Below are 21,502 nucleotides of genomic sequence, written 5' to 3'. Positions count from 1 at the left end.
TAATTGGCACGCGCTGTGCACGTCCCCGCTTCTCTCTCTCTCTCTCTCTCTTCCTTTTTTTTTTGCGCGTGCCGCATTCTGTCCCCCCGGTGCGCGTCAGAGGAATGAAAAGAGACGCGGCCGAGATGCTCACAGAGAGTGTCGGTCGCGCGCGCGCGCGTTCTCGCGCAGTATCGGCTCGAGACGATCACTCGCGGGTTTCGTTCGCGTCGTCGCCTCCTTCCTTTTCTCCTTCATAATCATCATCAGCACCATCACCATCATCAACATCAGCATCCTCACGAGGTAGGACGCGCTGGAATCTGCTCGGGAATACGCGTGCGCGTGCGTTCTATTTTTATTTTTTATTATTTTTGTGTGTATATTGTTTTTCTGCAGACGTTTGCATGGGTGTTCTCTATTTCTGCCTCGTACACATGCCGAATGTGGCCGTGTGCATGCAGCGCGCGCTGTGAGGAACGAGGACATGCACTTGTTAAGTGTAATGCAGGACAGTGCAGCAGCACCCAGGAGGAGAACGGGCTGATCTTCTCCTGATCATACTCTCTGCATTATAACAAAATATACATAGACATTTGCATAAGTTTGCGTTTCATTGTAAAAAAAATCCGATCCAGCAGAGGAGAGCATGCATTTATTAAGAGCACATTCTAGAAGACATTTAGATGATAGGGGTCCTGCTGTGGGCTTCTGTTTTTCTGCTAATAGACTTCATGTCTGGGTTTAAAATAATTACACTAGGAGGAGACAGAGACTCAGAAAGGATAAAAAATAAAGAAGAAATAGTAATAATAAGAAGAAACCTCCATATTGTCTTGAAAGGCGTAGAAGCTTGACCAGTCTGACGTCCCCTCAAATGACTTTTAATCGAGATCAGATTATTATTCATGATTTCCATGGTGAGAATTTTGCGATTCAAGTTATAGATCTGACCTCATCAGTCAGACCTCCACACACACACACACACACACACACACACACACACACGGTTGTCTTCCTATTCTCATGAGGACCTTCCATTGGCACAATCACTACTGTAGCGCATTAAAGCTACGCTGCACTCGGCTCTGTCCTGCAGAACAACTATAACTTCAGGAAAAGAACAGAAAGGTTCTGGTTCCATCTCAATAGCTGCAGAATGTCCCCACAAGGTCAGAACTGTGAAATATTCCTGTCCTCGTGGTGGCTGGTCCTGGATAAGATATGAAAACCTGCACACACACATACACACACACACACACACACACACACACACACACACACACACACATGGGCCTGCATGTTAATGAATGCCAAATGCAGTAAACACAGGAGTGAAGGTCTTCACCAAGAAGATGTTTGATACGAGTCATGATGTTCTGTAAGGTTCAGGTTGGTGTTTGAGATGTTTATACAGAATCTTTCAGCTCCGAGAGCTTTACAGTGGGGCTTTCAGAAAACACACCACTTCTGAGTTTTTGACCTCAAAAGATGTTTTCCTTTTTATCCTGCATCATCAGACATCAGATTCCGAACACATTTAGCAGAAAATGACGCACGTGTGGATGTAAAACAGTGGATGTCTGAAGATCTGTAAGTGTATTGAACGTCCTGATTAAAGCAAAATAAATGTGCTTATTGTACATTACTGCAGATTCACCTGCAAATCCAATGAGATCTGATGACAGGTTCTGCCAACAAGCAGCTCCAGACCACACACACCGTGATGCTTTTAGAACCTTCACTACTCCACTGCTGTCTTCAAGCTCATAACGTGAACAATCAGATTTTATACCATTTCCATGTTAGTTACTAATCAACATTACACAGAACAATCATTTCAGATTCAGCTACAAAAAGTGTTCATTTATAGCCAACTAATGATCTTGTAGGTTTAGGATTAGAGTTAGAGTTAGAGTTAGGATTAGAGTTAGAGTTAGGATTAGAGTTAGAGTTAGAGTTAGGATTAGAGTTAGAGTTAGAGTTAGGATTAGAGTTAGAGTTAGAGTTAGGATTAGAGTTAGGATTAGAGTTAGAGTTAGAGTTAGAGTTAGGATTAATTCAATTCAATTCAATTCATGTTTATTTGTATAGCGCTTTTAACAATGAACATTGTCTCAAAGCAGCTTTACACAGATAATGTGGTGATTAAATGTAAATATGTTCTTTGTAAGTATGTTTGTCCCTGATGAGCAACTGTGGCAAGGAAAAACTCCCCGAGATGGCATAAGGAAGAAACCTTGAGAGGAACCAGACTCAAGAGGGAACCCATCCTCATCTGGGTTGCACCAAATGTCCATTTGAAGCAGATATACAAAGTTGCGGTGTACAGTGATGATGATCAGAAGCAAACTGCACTCCCGAGTCAGTGCAGCAGACCGCCGACACCAACTACAGTCCAATCCGTCCTCAAAGCACCCGTTCTACTCCGGAATTACATGGAACCACCCAAGGTGTTGATGAGAGACCGTCCCAAGCTGCACAGAAGTGTGAAGATCCACGGAGGGGAGAGGGGCAGGAACAGTGGTCACTGGAGCCTCAGGAGCATGTTTAACTCGACCGAGAGAGAGAGAGAGAGAGAGAGAGAGAGAGAGAGAGGGTGACGGGAAGAGAAGGATATGGATTATTAAGTGTAACTATTGGTGTATGAAAGTTAATGTCACTGTGCAGTTTGGACTCCGGCAAGACTCGCTATGGCAGCATAACTAAAAGAGAGAACCAGAAGGTAGATTAGAGTTAGAGTAAGGATTAGAGTTAGAGTTAGGATTAGAGTTAGGATTAGAGTTAGGATTGTGTAAAGTAAGTTTTAGGGTTAAGGGTAGGGTTGGGTTTATGGTTGAAGTGGGGTTAGGGTTAGGCTTGTGGTTGGGTTTAGGGTTGAAGTGGGGTTAGGGTTAGGCTTGTGGTTGGGTTTAGGGTTAAAGTGGGGTTAGAGTTAGGCTTGTTATTGGGTTTAGGGTTGAAGTGGGGTTAGGGTTAGGCTTGTGGTTGGGTTTAGGGTTGAAGTGGGGTTAGGGTTAGGCTTGTGGTTGGGTTTAGGGTTAAAGTGGGGTTAGAGTTAGGCTTGTTATTGGGTTTAGGGTTGAAGTGGGGCTAGGGATAGGCTTGTGGTCGGGGTTTAGGGTTGAGGTTGGGGTTAGGTTAAGGATTAGGGTTGAAGTAGGGTTAGGATAGACTTGTGGTTTGGGGTTTATGGTTGGGATTGTGGTTAGGGTTGTGTTTAGTGTTGGAGGTAGGGTTAGTTTTAGGCTTGTGGTCGGGGTTTAGGGTTGAGGTTGGGGTTAGGTTAAGGATTAGGGTTGAAGTAGGGTTAGGGATAGACTTGTGGTCGGGGTTGGGTTGGAAGAAGGTTGTGTTTAAGGTTTAGGGCTAGGGTTAGGCTTAGGTTTAGAATTACTGTAGTCAGAAATAGGGCTGGGGTTTGGTTAATCTTGAGGTAAGGATTAGGACTGTGGTTGTGCTTAGCAAATTATCAAACATCTTTAGGGAGAACTATTCCACAAAATGTTTAACTGTCATCAGGACGAGAGACAGAATGTCCAGCAGAGACATGAGGACAGACAGTAGGTGGGTTCCTCCTTCACTATACTGTACTGCAGAGGCAGTAAAAGATCCACACTGGATATCACTATATATCACTGAATTATTTTCTATTCCCATAAAATGTTCCATAAATCAATATGCTGCAATCTACACAACACGGTGTAGCACAAAGTGTTTAACCTTAAACTCAGCCTTCTGCTGGGATCTTCTCCACATTCTCGATAAATCTCTACACCACACACATATTCACAAATCATGTTCTCTTCTAAAGAATTGAAAGAGTTGATCTGTGCATCATGTAGAATAATGATTTTATTAAAGAAACACTGATGTACAGGATTTAAACACGAACCAATCAGGATGAAGACGATTTAGAATTCAATGATCAAATAAAAAATGCTTTTTAATTTAATTGAGTTTTTTACGTTTTATTTGTGGATTTTTGGGATTTTTTATCTAATGAAAGAGATTTGTGTATAAAATCACTAACAGCGTGTTTGAACAGGTATATGAAGGATTTTAGTGCTGAATAAAAGCCGTAAATGACTTTTCCTATGTCACTTTTATTTTCAATGTAAATCATAAACAAAACTAACCAGGCAGGAAATTCCTTCTCTGCTGCACCTTCTTGCATTTCGCTGTGGCTCTCCACCTTCCAGGGCGTTTTTTTGGAGCTATTTTTGTCTCGTCATTTTGAAGACTAAATCAATAAGCGCAGCGCTCCCTAATGTGCAATACGTTGACTGTTATGTTAATGGCTTTGAGCTTCACCCGGAGAAGACTGAGGTCTCGTTTCATTACAGACAGTTTGATAAAAAATGGAATGGACTTGAAGGTCACGTCTAACCTGTGAGAAGCTGAACACATTGTAGAGTTTGGTCCAAAAGTCGAAAAGAACTTTTTACATCATTGTTCATGAAAAACGCATCTGAAATCTCACTCGTTATTAGATAAAACAGAGAAAATTGGATTAATGGCATGAAAAATGATCTCAATATCCTGTTCACACATCATTTACCTTTTTAATCCAGACTGCAGTGGAGCCACGTACACGCTCTGAGCTGCTAACACGTGGCGGTGACTCACCCCTCTGTGCATTTACACGTTATTACACCACAGCACTGTTTACTTAGTGAACCTGAAGGTGTGGATTATTTCTCCATAACAGCAGCTCTGATGGGAGTGACAGGAACAACCGTTATATTCAACCACGACTTCTGATACCTCACCGTTACCATGGAAACATTTAAACTGACGTGAAAAAGTCATTGTGTAACAAAGTTCGCTGAGATCGCAGAGTTTCCTGTCAGCTATGGAAGGAGTCTCCAGTGTCAGTGTTTCTCCGTCAAGCTGCTGGTGTAGGAACTGCTTTTTATAACAACAATTCACTTCTTTTACTGACGTCCCAGAAAAATCCATCGTGCAATTCACTGAATTAGTTTTTTACAATTTTTAGAAAATAGTCCACTTTGCATCGCGCACTCCTCATCACGCACGCTCACGTGTTTTATTCTTAGTTCAGTCTCAGAAAATACGAACACGCCGATTCGTGTCACAACTGTTTTAGTGAAAAATCTGCAGAAAGAGCTTTTGATAGGATTGGTATTGATTTTTGATCATTGGTGAAATGAAATTAGTTGACTCTGAGACCTGAGTGTAGAATATCTACGAGAGCTTTGAGCCCAGTGAGACGTGTGTTAGTGCCGCTGCGGACACGGAAGGGCAGAAACCATGACTTACGGCACAAACCTCATCTCATTCAAAAAAAAAAAAAAAAAGAGAGAGTTTCGACTCCACTGAAGCACAGTAGACATAATTCTTTTAAAGTGCTTCCTCTCAAGCCTCTCTCTCTCTCTCTCTCTCTCTCTCTCTCTCTTACTCTAAACTGCAGGATGATCATTCTGCCTGGAACCAAGCCAAAGAAGTGACTGCGTCATCGCTCTTGCTGTCTAAACAAGGGCAAACACATCCAAGACGGCACCTCGTCATGGGCAGGAACAAAGGCACTGACCCAACTGGCACATGTCTAACACTCTATCAACCCGACGCAGTCTAGCTGGAGTAAGACCGTTTTTTGTTTGCTTTTCTTTTGGGATTTTTTTTTTCTTCTTCTTTCAGTATCAGCAAAATGTCAAATCCAGAGGGACATCCAGTATGGCTACCTGCTCGTGTGTCCTGGCTGAACCTGCTTCAGATCCTCATCCTGGCTTCAAGTGTTGCAGTAGTCACTTGTCAACAAGTCCAATACACAACAGCCACGACAAACTACGGGAAGCTTCGTGGCTTTAGAGCACCGTTACCCAGTGAGATCCTGCGGCCTGTGGAGCAGTACCTGGGTGTACCTTACGCCATGCCCCCTACAGGAGAAAGACGCTTCCAGGCGCCTGAACCACCCAATTCCTGGTCTGGCATCAGGAATGCCACACAGTTTGCCTCGGTTTGCCCTCAGTTCCTGGAGGACAGGTTCCTTCTGAGTGACATGTTGCCTGTTTGGTTCACGGCTAATCTGGACACGGTGGCTACATATGTACAAGACCAGAGCGAGGACTGTCTGTATCTGAACATTTACGTGCCCACAGAGGAAGGTAAGTTTAGCATCTTTCATGTGACTTATTTACCATGAATAATGTCTGTTTTTGCCATTTTACTTAGTGAAAATGTAATTTAGGACATTTCTACCAACAGACAGACAGACAGACAGACAGACAGACAGAACTTTATTGCCATTGAATAGTACAGCAGCAAAATGCAGTTTAGCATCTACCAGAAGTGCAACCTGGTGCAATTGTGCAAATTGACATAGAGTATATAAATATAGATAAATATAGAGTACAGATGGATTTTTTATTACCAACGATCCATTTGACCAGAGCCAAAGTTATTATACGAGCATAAACATTCAGGCTGTAATTCAGAGTAATTCAGGAGGTGTGAATCAGCAACTTGAGTCCATTTCAGACACCACTGACCTGTGTGTAGTTTATTTCTGCTCCTACAGACGTGTACAGAATGTAAATATCTTTGATTTTAAGTCTGCAGGTTTGTAAATAAGTAAGTGTGCTAGTAGTTGTATTTGTTAGCGATTTATAATTAACACTCAAACGTACAGGTAGAGCAGTATGCAAGCACAGATGGTCCTCAAGTTCAGGTGGTCTGACTTACAATTTTTTGATCTTACGATGACGATAGCACTACAATAAAACTGTAAAAAAAAGAAAGTGTTGTGTGTCAGGTGAACGCAGCAGTGTATGCTCCGACCTCAACTCGCAAACCGCCGCTCGTCCACAATCTCACTGCTAATATACATGATATATATATACTGTTTCATTTGTACAGTACGGTATCTAGTAGTTCATCTGTCTAGGTTTCTACAAGATCTACAAGTTTCTACAAGTGTGAAGGTTTCTACACTTTTATTTCTTGAGTTTGAACGGTTCTTGGTTCATCTGCACTAATCAGCACAATACCTGAGGCTTGAATGGAAGTGGAAGAGCAGAACTTTAGAGCATTACTGAGTAGTGAATATTCTAAACCCAGTCCAGTCGATATTTTAATAAAGGATGATGGAGGATCTGAGTAGTAATGAGATAAATTGAGTAAGTGCTTTTGCTTTTAATTTGAGAACATGCTGGTTTTGTGTAATTATCTGAACCAACATCAACACGAGCACCTTCCAGTGATTTATGGTGACCTTTACTGAAAGATTCCTGAAAATAGTTTTTGTGCTTTAATAGACCACACCAGACCTGAAGGACATAAAAGAAGGCAGATCTATTAGATTGCAGGGCAGCATTCCGTTGCATCATAAGTTGTGTCATAAGCGTTGTGCTGCAGTGACACCCAGCTGCAGGAACTTTATGATTATGTTAGCAGTAAGACACACTATAAACATGCCGGTCTGTGGACCCCTGTCCATAAGACTGGTACGTGCTTCTTTTTGAATGCCAAAGGTGTTCAGTAGATGTGAGGTCAAAGTTCTATAGTAGAAGATCTTCCACACACTTCCAACCCATTTGTTATTTGCAAGAATATTTACAACAGCTAATGTTAGCAATCTTTAGAAACTTGATATCAGGAACCTCCAGCTCCTAGATCTTTTGGAATGGAATGGAATGGAATGGAATGAAACACAATGGGGTCAGCATGCTGTGGTCTGAAGATTGCAGAAGATTCGCCATCAAGTGAAGTAAAGGTTTTGGTAAACAGGAGTAAAGGAAGTGTCTGATCCTGGTCTTTAAATATAATTGCTAAGGAAACCATCAAACAGCGTAAGGATATAACTGCTTCATTAGAACCTGTTCATAAATTTCTGATAAAAGCACAAACAAGCAGGTATGATTTTTTCCCTCCCTGGTTAACGAGGGTTTTCATTTCCCTCCACAGCTTAAACTTCCCCTGAGCTAAGCGGAACCCATCTATATGCTAATCCGTCTTTTAAAATGATCTAAAAAGTACAATTGCAGGGAGTGTGATTACATCTCCGCTTCATCGAAGGTCAAACACAAACAGGTGTGGGATTTTAAATTCCCCACACCGTCTAGACACCTGACGCTTCACTGCGTTGACGTCCTCACGAACGTTGGATGTTTCATAGGCATGTGTTGTGAAGCTATAGGTTACGCGTGGAGAAAAGAAGAGCACCTCTGAAGATAAACAGGTTTATTAGCCGGGATTTAGCGGGACTAAGAGGCATGCTGTGCTGTGACCGAGACATCTTTTTCTGTGACTCACAAGCTGGCATGACTTAGTCTCCTGTTCATGAGACTCACGTACGACGGGAGATTTCATAACATGCAATGAATTTGTAGCTAGAATCATTATTTTAAGCAGAGGAATGGTCCAAAGACCCTCAACATCTGACCCAGATTTACAACCTGCATTATGTGGGTGAGAGTATCAGTGAACAGGGGTTAGAAAAGGACCAGATCATGGAACAAGATAGTCACGGAGTGTGTGTGTGTGTGTGTGTGTGTGTGTGTGTGTGTGTGTGTGTAAGTATACGCAGGCTTTCATGTACAAGTATAATGAATTAGCATGTTAGTACGCCGCGGTAGCATGCAGATCTGCAGGTAGTAAGTATGCTAGTATACACAACTTTGAGACAAAGGTATTATGCTTGATCACTGGGTTCTGAACCACAGGTTGCCATATATGTTACATACCCAATTAATGTGGAAGCATGCTATAAAGCTAGCAAGTTAGCATATTAGAATGTAGCTAAGCTAGAAAGTTAGCATGCTAGAATGTAGGATTCTAGCAGACGATTCACAGACAGAAATATTGGTTTCTTTTGAAGCTTAGGTTTATAGTTTCCTGGAATATACTGCGTATTGCGATTATACTTCACTCTAGACCAAAGTATAGACATTTCCAATTGAATAAATGCAGCTTATTTTTTTAATTCGCACAAAAATAGTTAACATACGTCTGTCTTTGCTCCGCAGTAATATTTATGCCGTGTATTACATTTTTTAATTAAATCCAGTGGCAAATGTCACGATTCCAAGTGGTGAATTAATTAATTAATTAAAATGTAATTAAATTAAAGTAATAAAATGCAATAAAGTTTTAATGACTTGGTCACTGCAGACGTAAGTGGTGATGATGAGGACGTGCTGAAACCGGTGATGGTGTACATTCACGGCGGCTCTTATGTCGAAGGAACTGCCAACGTGATCGACGGAAGCGTCCTCGCTAGCTACGGCGATGTCATCGTCGTCACCATCAACTACCGACTGGGAGTTTTAGGTACGTAAATAAACCTTTCTCTCGAGAATAATAGAATTCTGATTCTGTGACATTAAAAATAAAATACAAATAAAAAATACAACAATGAAAATGTTAGTAGCAGACGTTCATATGCGATGTTTCTCTGTGCCTGTGTTTTAGTGTAGTTAAAACATCTCATCATCTTCTGTTAGTTAGTTATTTTATTATATTATACATGACCATATCACAAACATATCCTAAGTATTATTATGGAAATCTTTATCATGGGTGCTGCAGATCTGCAGTAAAATATCAAGCAGTCATGTTATTTAATAAAAAGTGAACACAGATTTTCAGAAGCGCCAGCAGAAGGAAATCACGATCGGAATATTGGAAATGAATGTTGCAGGCATCTGAAAACCCTGCTGAAGCTCTGCCCTGCTGCCACTAAATCACCAATTCAGTATCATTTCTATACTGATTTTAACAATGTTTACTGACCCAAAGTAAGTTTTCAGAAATAAATAAGTTTATCTCTAATCAGGAAACCAGTTACGACTGTGGCAAGGAAAACTATCTGAGATGATATGAGGAAAAAACCAGACTTAAAAATAACCCATCCTGGTCTGGATGACAAAATCCATCAGCTTTCATTACCCCAGAGGCTTTTCTACACCTGATATATTTCGGAGAGTTAATGCAATTTCTTCTAGTGTTCCTGATTTTACAGCTCATTTAGAGGATCTGGAGGTACGTTTCTGTGATTGGAGTAGTAATGCTGCATCTTTTATAGCTGTTAAATCAAACACATTAGATATTAAACTTAGCAAAAAGCAAAAGCTTTAGTAGTTTATTTGGTTATGAGGTTTGGTTAAGGTTTGGTAAGGTTGTTTACGGTTTGGTTTAGGTTTGGTGAGGTTTGGTTAAGGTTTGGTAAAATTTGGTTAATGTTTGGTGAGGTTTTGGTGAAGGTTTGATGAGGTTTGGTGAAGGTTTGGTGACGTTTGGTGAGGTTTGGTTAAGGTTTGATGAGGTTTGGTTAAGGTGTGTTGAGGTTAGGTTAAGGTTTGTTGAGGTTTGATTAAGGTATGTTGAGGTTTGGTGAAGGTTTGGTGAGATTTGGTTAAGGTGTGTTTAGGTTTGGTGAGGTTTGGTTAAGGCTTGGCGAGGTTTGGTTAAGGTTTGGTAAGGTTTGGTTAAGGTGTGTTGAGGTTTGGTGAAGGTTTGGTGAGGTTTGGTTAAGGTGTGTTGAGGTTTGGTAAGGTTTGGTTAAGGTTTGGTGAGGTTTGGTTAAGGTTTGGTACGGTTTGGTTAAAGTTTGGTGAGGTTTGGTTAAGGTTTGTTGAGGTTTGGTGAAGGTTTGGTGAAATTTGGTTAAGGTTTGTTGAGGTTTGGTGAAGGTTTGGTGAGATTTGGTTAAGGTGTGTTGAGGTTTGGTGAGGTTTGGTTAAATTTTGGTGAGGTTTGGTGAGGTTTGGTTAAGGAATTCTCTGCACTTTGGAGGTTGAAGTTGAACTTCCTGCTCTCGGAACACAATGTAAATTAAACAGCTTTTATGAAGGGGTTTTGCAGGCGAGTGTATTTCTGAACACTGCTTCTAACTTAAAATGGTGTCTTGACAGTCAGCTGGATTCTGAAGAGGTGATGGCCTTGTTATGTTCTGCCCCTGATTCCAGCAGGTCTTTTAAAGTGGAGACTGATGCAGCAGGTGTAGGGACTGAAGCCGTACAGTAGCAGGAGGTTAAGAATGGGTTTGATCGTCCTGTGTGCTGCTACTCACAAACATTCAACAAATATCAAGTGAAGTTCTCTACAGCAGAGCCCAGCGCTGGCTTTCCATAGAACTCTGTAACACCTTTAAGGTTTCTGTAGGTTCATGTGTGACTTTAAATGTTTTTGTTTGCCTTTAAATGTTTATGAGGTGGTTTTTAATACAAGAACTCAACTTAGATGTAAAAATAGCAGATGCTTTTTTCTGGCTCTGGTTTTGGATGGTTTGTTTTTCTGCAGGTTTGTTTTTTTGGGGGGTTGTTAAGTTCAAGGGTGAATATTGTGTGTTGGGGAAAAGCGACAGGATGCAAAGAGAGAGAGAGATAAGACAATGATGCCAACGCTGAGTTTTGGACATTTTGTTTCTGTGGGTCTGAACCAAGCAGAACTTTGCAGCTTAAAACGTCTTGTCATACATTGTGTATGATTACCCTGATCAGCCATAACATTCTGAACACCTGCCTGATATTGTGCTGGTCCTGATTTTGGTGCTAAAACAGTCGTAACCCATTGAGCATCACCACACTGACCAGCCTTCGGTCCTCACGAGCATCAATGATCCTCGTCCCCCAAGACCCTGTCGGCGGTTCACCACCGTTCCTTCCTTGGAGCACTTTTGATAGAAACTGATGGACCACTGCACCCTGTGGAATTTCAGTATGCTGAACGCGCTGTTCAGAAAACCAAGTTAAACACCTTCATCACTAGAGTCTAAACAGGAATTCATTTCCCTGCATAATCACGAGGACGATGATGTGATTGTTCTTCTGTTTAACACATTATGAAGTGGATTATTCGCCTCTTCACTGTTGATAGAAATTTAATTTGGTTTGATCTCAAACGGTTTACTTACTTATTATTCCATAGGTGTAGATGAAGGGTTTCAAGCCAGATTAAGGCTTCAGAGTGTCGTGTTTGTGAGAGAAAAGATTGTTGAAGCAACATCCACTCCAAACAGCATGTTCTCAGAGAACTGTGAAGGGCTTTCAAGAGCGTATGTGGGCCAAGAACCTCCCAGATGCAGGCTGATGAATAGTTTTATAGCACACGAGTTTACAGTTCAGAACTCTTAGCTTGTGGTACATGTGCTCGGTAACTCGCTGTTTAAATTGCCTGCCTGCTTTATGAACCCCTGGTGTGGTTTGTATTTTGGAGGAAGGTGTTTGGGGACGAGTTTGAGGGATAATGACTAATATGGCGCCCCGCAACCCTGTAATTCCACCGATATTTCTGTTACTTTCTCTCTCGTTCTGCTCGAGCAATAAGCTGCTAATGTGTGTTGCTGTGAGTAAATTAAAAGCTGAGCAGAAAATGACCCAGAAAGCAACATTGCAACATTATTCGTTTACATTACACAAGTGCTCGAGGGAACGACCCTGAAATTAAAACACTTTTTCCACTGGTGCCAAAACCCTGGAGCTCCTTGGAGATACAAGCATGGAGTCCCTGTTGCTCAAGTGTCCAGTCTTTAGCCAAACTGCAGAAACAAGAACATCAGTTGCACCAGGAGGTAAAGATGTTGTATTGCTCTGACCTTCTTTCAAGGTCACACAACAGGATCAGGAGATCTGGAAATGCAGTTACACGGACAGACAGATATTCTGACTTTCTCTCTTCAAACTGCTTCTATTCACAGTTTACCTTTTCCCCCTTACTCATTTTCATTTTACTTCCATTTTCCACACAGAGTCTGGAGACTTTCTGAAACCTCTCTCCTCCTGCTGAACTGATCTGTACTTTGCTGATGTTTCCTGTGAGCATAATAAAAGCAGTTTTACAGGAGTCACATCAGGAAATCATTGCACACAGGCTGGAGTAAGTAGATCAAGGACAAAATGCACCTGCGAGTCATGACGAGAGTCACGATGCTCCACAGCCTCCGTTACCAAAACTTTTACCTCTACGACCTTGACAGTTTTTATCAGCAAACCTGCTCGTGGAATTGCAGTAGGTTCATTACAGTAGATGGAGACGTTCAGGAGGAAAGACAGCAACAGTGGAGCAACAGTGCAAGTGGCTTTAAATCACAGGAGCTTGATTTCTCTGATTATTATTTCTTTTTAAAGGTATTGTTTTTCAGTCTTTCGTCATATGACAGCTGTGATCATGTTCACCGCGTAGCCTCGTAGGTCAGAGGCTCATTACCGCAAAGAAAAAATCTAACTGGAGTTTACTGATGACCCTGGAATAAATTGGCAGGGTGAAATTTCTGTATTCTATAAAGAGGGACTTCAATTAACCTTTATCAAAAAGTGTGTGATTTATGCTTGGGTGGGTGAAGGTCACTTGATCTGCACTCGTCTGAAATTGCCATGCAATCACCTCCTTCAGCACGAAGCATCCCTCACTTTTGTTTATTAGAGTTATGTTACATCATGACCATGTTTTATTGTTCGGGTTACAAAAGAAAACACTTTAAACCGAATGTAAAAGTTGCTTTTGGCGAAACTTTCCTTCGATTCTTTTAATAGCAAATACTTTTATAAGTAATTCTATACAGCAGATTATCTAAAGAGTCACTGATATTAACGGATGGTGACTGAAACATTACATGCGGAAAGTTGCTCATCTTCAGAGTCAGCTTGTGCACCACTGAACTTCAGTTTCTTGATGTGGCTTTCAGATGTTCTGTGTGTAGTTTTTCAAGGTGTTTAAACTACAACCCTCGAGCACAAACACACCTTTAAGATGTTTCTTTCCTGTCAACACAATAAAGGTGCCTAAAGGTAAAAGGATATTTAAGCGTGTTAAAGTCTAATTTGATGAAGTATTTATGAGAAATTGACTGGAATGGATCTTCCACATTTTATTAGAATATTGTGCTCTAAAAGTAATAAAGATGCAAATCCTACTTAATCCTTCTTCACATACTTTTAATTCACAATTTTGTGTTCAATTAAGAAACAATGCTGCATTAATATTAATCGAGTCGTAATTAAGTATCGAATTCTGAATAGCCTGAAGCTAATAAGTACTTATTGATGTTTTCACTAAAAATAATTTAATAAAAGATTTGATATCCACATGAGAGTCCACATAAAATAGCATCAGTTAAATAACAATAAATAAAACATTTACAAATGACTCACTGTGTAGTTCTTAAATAAGTTCCTTGCTTTAGGTCTTATTTTTCTCATGGATTCATGAATTATTCATGATAATTAATGAATGGTGTATATAATGTTTTTAGGGGATTCTTTATGTAAAGCGTAAATGTGCTGCGTTTTCAGAGTATCCTGAGATTCAGAGAGAAATTCCAGCTCCATCTTCTCAGGTATACTCCATCATGCAGTCACGCCTGACCCATTTAAAAAAGGGACATTTATCAAACGAAGCAGCCGTTAGCTGTGGATGAACATCGACTAATGAATTAATCACCATGCAAATGAAGCACTCTGGAGGTTATTCGCTCCGACGGCGAGATATTTCGGGCCTGGTTTTAATAAAAGGTGTGTTTTGATCACATGTTCTCTAAAACATGGTGTAAAGGAAAAGACCTTCACTCACACACAACTGAAAAAAAAACTAGAATAAATTAATAAGACTTTTTTCCATATGTTGGAATTTTTCACAAACTCGTTTCTCTTTTAAATGAAAGACCCGTTGGTCCTGTGATGCCTCCAGTAAGTGCATGTGGAATTGGTTCGGTTTGATGGAACACTGTCTCTAGAGCTTCTCGTCTCAGGTAATGTTTCCAGGATGCACCGCGTCAGTCCTGCTGTCTGACTGTTCTGTTGCCGGATTCTATTTTTAAAGTCCTCCAGGCAGTCTGGTGATTTTTTCAGCACAGGTGTCTGTCTTCACTATGGTCCCTGAAATCCAGCACCTTCTGCAGTCTGGGAGACGTTCAGTCCCTGGTATCAGATATCATTCTGATTGTGTTTTTACCAACTAACTACAGGAGCAAGTAATAATGAGATGTTTTTTAAGGTTCATGAGCACTAAAAATCGGTCTGTATGTGTTTTTCTGCAGGACTTTTTCTATAATTATTATAATCGCAGTAAATAAATAAATAAATCGTGTCGAATAAAGTGTGGTACAATTTGTTTAGGGTTCTTGAGCACAGGCGATCAAGCTGCCAAAGGGAATTATGGACTCTTGGACCAGATTCAGGCTCTCAGATGGGTGAAAGAGAACATCCAGGCTTTTAATGGAGATCCTCGGAGAGTGACGATATTCGGATCTGGAGCCGGAGCGTCGTGTGTCAGCCTGTTGACTTTGTCCCACTATTCCGAAGGTAAATTGCGTATTTATCCAGATTCAGAAAATTCTTTCAGTGTTAAGATTTAGTACTGATCAAATTTTGGTGTACATCTTCTCCAGATCTGTTTCAGAAAGCAATCATTCAAAGTGGTACAGCTCTTTCGAGCTGGGCCATCAACTACCAGCCAGCCAAATACGCACGAATGCTGGCCGAGAAGGTGGGGTGCAACGAGGACGACTCCATGGAAGTGATCCAGTGCCTCCAGAATAAGAACTACAAAGAGCTCATCGAGCAGAACATAACTCCTGCCAAGTACCACATCGCTTTTGGACCTGTAATTGATGGAGATGTTGTGCCAGATGACCCACAGATCCTGATGGAGCAAGGCGAGTTTCTGAACTACGACATCATGCTCGGGGTAAACCAGGGCGAAGGCTATAAATTTGTGGACGGGATCGTGGACAGCGAGGACGGAGTTGCTGGAAATGACTTTGAATTTGCTGTGTCGGATTTCGTCGATAATTTGTACGGCTATCCGGAGCGGAAAGACACCCTGCGAGAGACGATCAAGTTCATGTACACAGATTGGGCAGATAAAGAAAACCCTGAAACGAGACGAAAAACACTGGTTGCGCTTTTTACAGATCACCAGTGGGTGGCGCCTGCCGTGGCCACCGCGGATCTACACGCTCAATACGGGTCACCGACGTATTTCTATGCCTTCTACCACCACTGCCAGAGTGAGATGAAGCCGGCATGGGCAGATTCTGCGCATGGAGATGAACTTCCGTATGTTTTCGGAATCCCGATGATCGGCCCAACTGATCTCTTCAGCTGCAACTTCTCTAAAAATGATGTCATGTTGAGTGCTGTGGTTATGACCTACTGGACGAACTTTGCCAAAACAGGGTGAGTAGATAACACCATCATCAACCTTCCATAATCCATTCCATTCCATTTCACAATGCCGTTCCTGATGCACGCCCAGCTTGTATCATTTCAGGCGTACCATCTACAAGATCTTTGTCCCTTTTGAGGATCCATACTGATGGTAGAGCTTCTATATCCATTCATTTACTCATTTATTATTCTTAGTACAGTGGAAATTTTTTGTCAATTTAACGATTGAAGCTCAAGGCATCTTTGTCGTCCTTTTCAGAGACCCGAATCAACCGGTTCCCCAGGATACAAAATTTATCCACACCAAACCTAATCGCTTTGAAGAAGTAGCATGGTCCAAATACAATCCTAAAGACCAGCTGTATCTTCACATTGGTCTCAAGCCACGTGTCCGAGATCACTACAGGGCTACAAAGGTTGCTTTCTGGCTCGAGCTCGTGCCCCATTTGCACAACATATATGAGATTTTACCGTACGTATCATCAACCACCAAATTCCCTCCTCAGGATACCACTCCTTTCTCATACACTAAGCGCTTATCCAACAAACTTTGGCCGTCCACCACAAGGCATCCGTCGGTTCCTTCGTCCAACACCAAGCAGTCCACAGACCAGCAGAAAATTCGGAACATGAGGACAGCTCAGTCACTATAGAAGCTCGAGACTATTCCACCGAATTGAGTGTCACCATCGCGGTCGGAGCATCTTTGCTCTTCCTGAACATCCTGGCCTTCGCAGCTCTCTATTACAAGAAGGACAAGCATCGCTTCGAGTCCACTCGACGTCCGAGTCCGCCGAGGAACCTCGCTAACGATGTGCCGAGAGTTCCGAGCGAGGATCTAATGTCCTTGCAGATGAAGCAACTAGATCACGACCACGATCACGATTGTGAGTCATTGCAAGGTCACGACATGCTCCGTCTCACCTGTCCTCCAGACTACGCCCTCACTTTACGCCGTTCCCCGGATGACTTCCCCCTCATGCCCAACACCATCACCATGATTCCCAACTCTCTCTCCGGGATTCAGTCGCCGTACCATCCTTTTAATCCGTACGCCAACAGCACTCCGAGCAATACCGGCCTCCCTCATGGACACTCCACCACCAGAGTATAACTCAGTGCCAATGACTGTACTTTACACGCAGCAGATGATTATTTAAGTCAAACAGAGTGCACCTGGGTGTCTGGAGACCAACATCTAAAGGTGTTATTTTATTACTGACTACTCAATGAACTTTATCTCAAATAACCTGTATAATGTGAACAATGAATGTAATGATTTTCACATTTATGGCAAAGCCAAGTAAGCATAGGACTCTACTCTGATCTCGAGCACTACGGTACGCGAGACGGAAAACACCACGGTTTGCATCCTGATCTCTTTCTTTAGAACTGTGGAATATTCCGTTTTTTTGGATTGGTTGCTCTAATAGAAGCAATAGTAGCATAGCCACGGCAGTCAGAGTACTGAGATCAGTGTTTTATTTATCATCAAAAATTTACATTTTGCTGTAATTAGGCTTGTGCACTTCACCTTTCAGAACAATGATACCTGAAGATGAGGGAAAAGAGGCGGAGCTTTCAGGCAGATTCGTTTAATATCCGAAAGTGAAAAATCTGAAATGTATGTGAATCATTTCATCAGATAGATAAGTTCAATGTCTCCGTGTCTATTTGTTTGGTTTAAGTAAACTCTTATAACAGATGAGTGAGAAGGTTGTCAGGTCCTGGGAATATAACAGAAATGTGATATTGTGCAAAGATGAATTTGTTGCACAAGCCGAATTATAATGTTATAATGTCTCTCCTCAAAATGTACACATCTACTGGATAAAAGTAGGATCCTCGAAATCATTCATAATTTAATCCATTTTTAATCCAGATGAGATCAGAGTGAGATCAGAGTGAGATCAGAGTGCAGTGTAAATATCTGTGCTATGTATTGAGTGCTCATACTGTAAATCCTATGAGCTTAGCTCCTCAAGCTGATTGCCTTAAACGGGCAATAATCCTGTTTCTCAGTCCAAATACTGCTTATTTAAGAGCCTAAAATAATGTATATAGCTTAGGATAAAGCACAAACATGAAGAAAAATGCTAGTGCTTGTATTGTCTTTTCACTTCTAAAGACATCCGCTTCATGCAGACGCTGTCGATCTTTCTCCATTCTGTCCGTCTTTCACACGCTGTCTGTGTTTTCGGTCTCATTCTCATGCTGCTTCAGTTACTCTGTGCCTCAAAGGATTAATGTCTTCTGTGATTTTCAAAAACGTCCAAATATCAAGAACCTAACTTGTGTGAATGTCAAACTTTGCCAGTCCTCAGGAAGTGTCAACAGACATGCTGTCATTTATTTACTGCCTAAGGTCGAGTCGCAGGATTTTATATACGTATCTCCCAGCTGTTTGAATCCACATCTGCATTTTGTAGCTCGTTAAACACTGCATGAGAGGTTGCACTTAACCCTGAATGCAGTCAGAGTTCCAGACTTTAGTACTTTACTCTCGACACTTGTTACATTTACAGAGGCATCGATACGTAGAGCTTGATTTGTCCACCATTAATGTCTCCAGGGCAGAGGAACCATTCAGACATTTTTAAGAGCAGTGTGTTGATGTCATGCAGCGCAGCCCTTTAAAACCCCCGCTCAGAAAATTCCTAACTGTTATCAGATTGAAGCAGTTTCGCAAAAAAATAAATTTTAATTCTTGCTAACAGTTTTTACAAATGGCCACAGAAATGTTCAGCTTTCTGTTCCAGGATGTTCAGGAGATGTAGCTGAAAAACATCAGCGGGGTCCAAGCACCATTCGCAAACAAATCGCTTTTTGTCAAATGAAATCTGATTGGCTGATTGGTGGTGACGCTTTTAGATGTGCAGATGATTTCAGAGATCCAGTCCACCAAATTTCATCTCAATAAGACGTCCAGTTCCTGTGAAACTCACTGAGGCTTAAACCCTCTGACTTTTTGATTTTGTGATGATGCAACAAAAATCTACTTATTTTATTAACTCAAAGTAAAAATGGGTGGAGCTAAATCATACCTGAAACGAATTCCTACAGTATAACATTCAAAAGCTGAAAAAGCAAAACCCAAGAGGTATAGCGCCACCATCAGTCCAGCACGGTTCATCATGCTAGCCTGATTAATAGCAAAAGAAGAGAAAGAACAATTAAAAAATCTCATGCAATTGAGTTCCATCATGTTTGGTGCTTGGACCCCAAATAATTGCAGCTGATTGATCTTCTGTTTGCTTCACAACCACGTAGATGCACGTCAGGGGGCGTTCTCCCTTTTTTCACGCTCTTTTGCAGACATTATGAAGAATGAAGAGAAATTTGCATTATTTTAACAGAATTCTCATGTCGCTGTTTTTGAGTTGGTTCTCCGTGTCTGGCTTCTGATGCATAGAGTTGTTGTTTTTTCCATATTTATAAAGACTATATGATATATATTTATTCTTCTCCTGTATTTTTGAGCTGAATTTGTTTAATCTGTGGAGATAATATATAATAATAATGATTATTTTAATCCACTATAAATGTCTATTGTCTTACAGGTAAATATTCCACCTGAAGTTCGAGTTTATCCATGGGACGTAGTTGATGTTGTTGTTGTTGTTATTGTTGTTGTTGTTGTACATCTGCGTTATGAGGAACACATCCAGGCTGTCGGTGCGACCAGTGTGATGATATTATGGATCTTTTTTTTACTCGAGTCAAATCACCAAGAAACATCATTTCAGATCAGATGAATTCGTCTTTAATGTGACTTTAGGTTTCAGAAATAACAGAAGAATAATGACACTACTGACTCGTGTCTCGGCCCAATTCAGAAGATCATCAGAGCTTGTAGAGCAGCAGGATAAACTCGCAGTTATTTTTGAAATGTTTGCTTTTGGCTCGCGGTGTATGAGACTTTTCTGCTGTCATTTCTACAATAAAAATATACGAAAAGGTTTTTGTTTGTTATCGTCATTCACTGATCGGTTCAGAAGCAGATTCCACATCATCCATCTCTGATGAAGACTTGATTTTATTTATTATATTTAATATTGTGGATTGTAAATCATCTAGACAGATCACAAGCTTCAGACGCTTCACATCAAACCTCAGAACCTGCTAAAGCACATCATCCACCTCATGGGTCGACACGATGTGAGTTCTAAGATGCTTTTCAGACCATCATGCTTGTGAAGAGAACTTATTTGAGTATGCAGTACCCATAATTCTTTATGAACATCACATTCCACATTAAGTCTCCATGTGCTGTTATATTGAGCTCCACTCTTCTGGGAAGATGTTCCACTAGATTCTGTGGAGATTCATTCAACCACAAGGGTGTAAGTGAAGTCAGGTAGTGATGTAGGTGAGATGGTGAGGAGGTTCCTGGGGTGCAGTCAGTGTTCACATTCATCCCAAAGGGTTCAATAGGTTTGGAGCTGTAGAGCAGAAGATTCTCCACTCCAGCACATATTCATATTCATATTCTGTATAGATGGACAGATGTGTATAAATTGTGTATAAATTGTGTATAATTGTGTCTAATTGTGTCTAATTGTGTGTATGTGATTGCTGAGAGAACGACTGGTAAATGGGTCATGAATTGCAGCAGAGCTTCTCCTGATAATCCTGAACCAAACCAGTGAAAGGAGAGTTAGAGCCTGAATCTGCTGACTCTGCACTTTCATTCTCTTTATTACAACAAGCTTCTGAAGCTCCTCCTGCACCAGGAGCACTGAAGCAGCCTGCGTTTTATCAGCACAGGACAGCAGGGTTTCCTCCCACAGTTTACACTCAATGCAAGTGCTCTTTTCAGAAATATAGAAATATATAAATATATTTTCTTGCCAAAATTAAGAGTTACTTCTTAAATAAAAAATGATTTCTCGAGTCTCTCTGCAATCTTTTGCACATTTTGCCAGAAATGAAGTGAAATCCTTTTCTTGGTGAATGAATGTTGCTGAGAGACTCACAGGTGGTGCTGACTGATCCGTTTTCTGCTAAACTCCTGCAGGAATATAAAGAAGCCTTTCCTGGCCACCATGTGCCTGTGTGTGTGTGTGTGTGTGTGTGTGTGTGTGTGTGTGTGCTTCAGAGCTCCAGATCCACCATTACACACCATCACTACAGTCCAGTCCTTCTTTACAAGAACAACAAATCTCATCACAGGAATAATCATCATCATCATCATCATCATCATCATCATAATAATAATAATAATAATAATAATAATGTGTAACTGAACTGTAGTCATGTGAAAATTATGGCATTCTTTTATTAATAATACAATAAATTGTAATTATTGATAAATGACTGTGGACATGTTCACTATAGAAATATCTCTGTCTGTCTGTCTGTCTGTCGGTGTGTCTGTCTGTCTGTCTGTCTGTCCA

General features: G+C 41.0%; 1 protein-coding gene across 1 annotated transcript; it reads left to right on the top strand.

Moving 5' to 3' along the window:
- The first annotated feature begins 105 nt into the window (after positions 1–105).
- nlgn4xb (neuroligin 4 X-linked b) lies at positions 106–20,058 on the top strand. Its single transcript, XM_046839834.1, is given in 7 exon segments — positions 106–285; positions 5,414–6,107; positions 9,112–9,270; positions 15,054–15,239; positions 15,326–16,115; positions 16,366–16,726; positions 16,729–20,058. Coding segments are annotated over 6 exon segments (2,445 nt in total). The 5' UTR covers positions 106–285; positions 5,414–5,650; the 3' UTR covers positions 17,221–20,058.
- Positions 20,059–21,502: the final 1,444 nt, after the last annotated feature.

This window comes from Silurus meridionalis, chromosome 3 (genome assembly GCF_014805685.1).
Source record: "Silurus meridionalis isolate SWU-2019-XX chromosome 3, ASM1480568v1, whole genome shotgun sequence".
Lineage (NCBI taxonomy): Eukaryota > Metazoa > Chordata > Actinopteri > Siluriformes > Siluridae > Silurus > Silurus meridionalis.
Note: the sequence above shows the minus strand (reverse complement) of the source record. Positions and strands in the feature narration are given on the sequence as shown.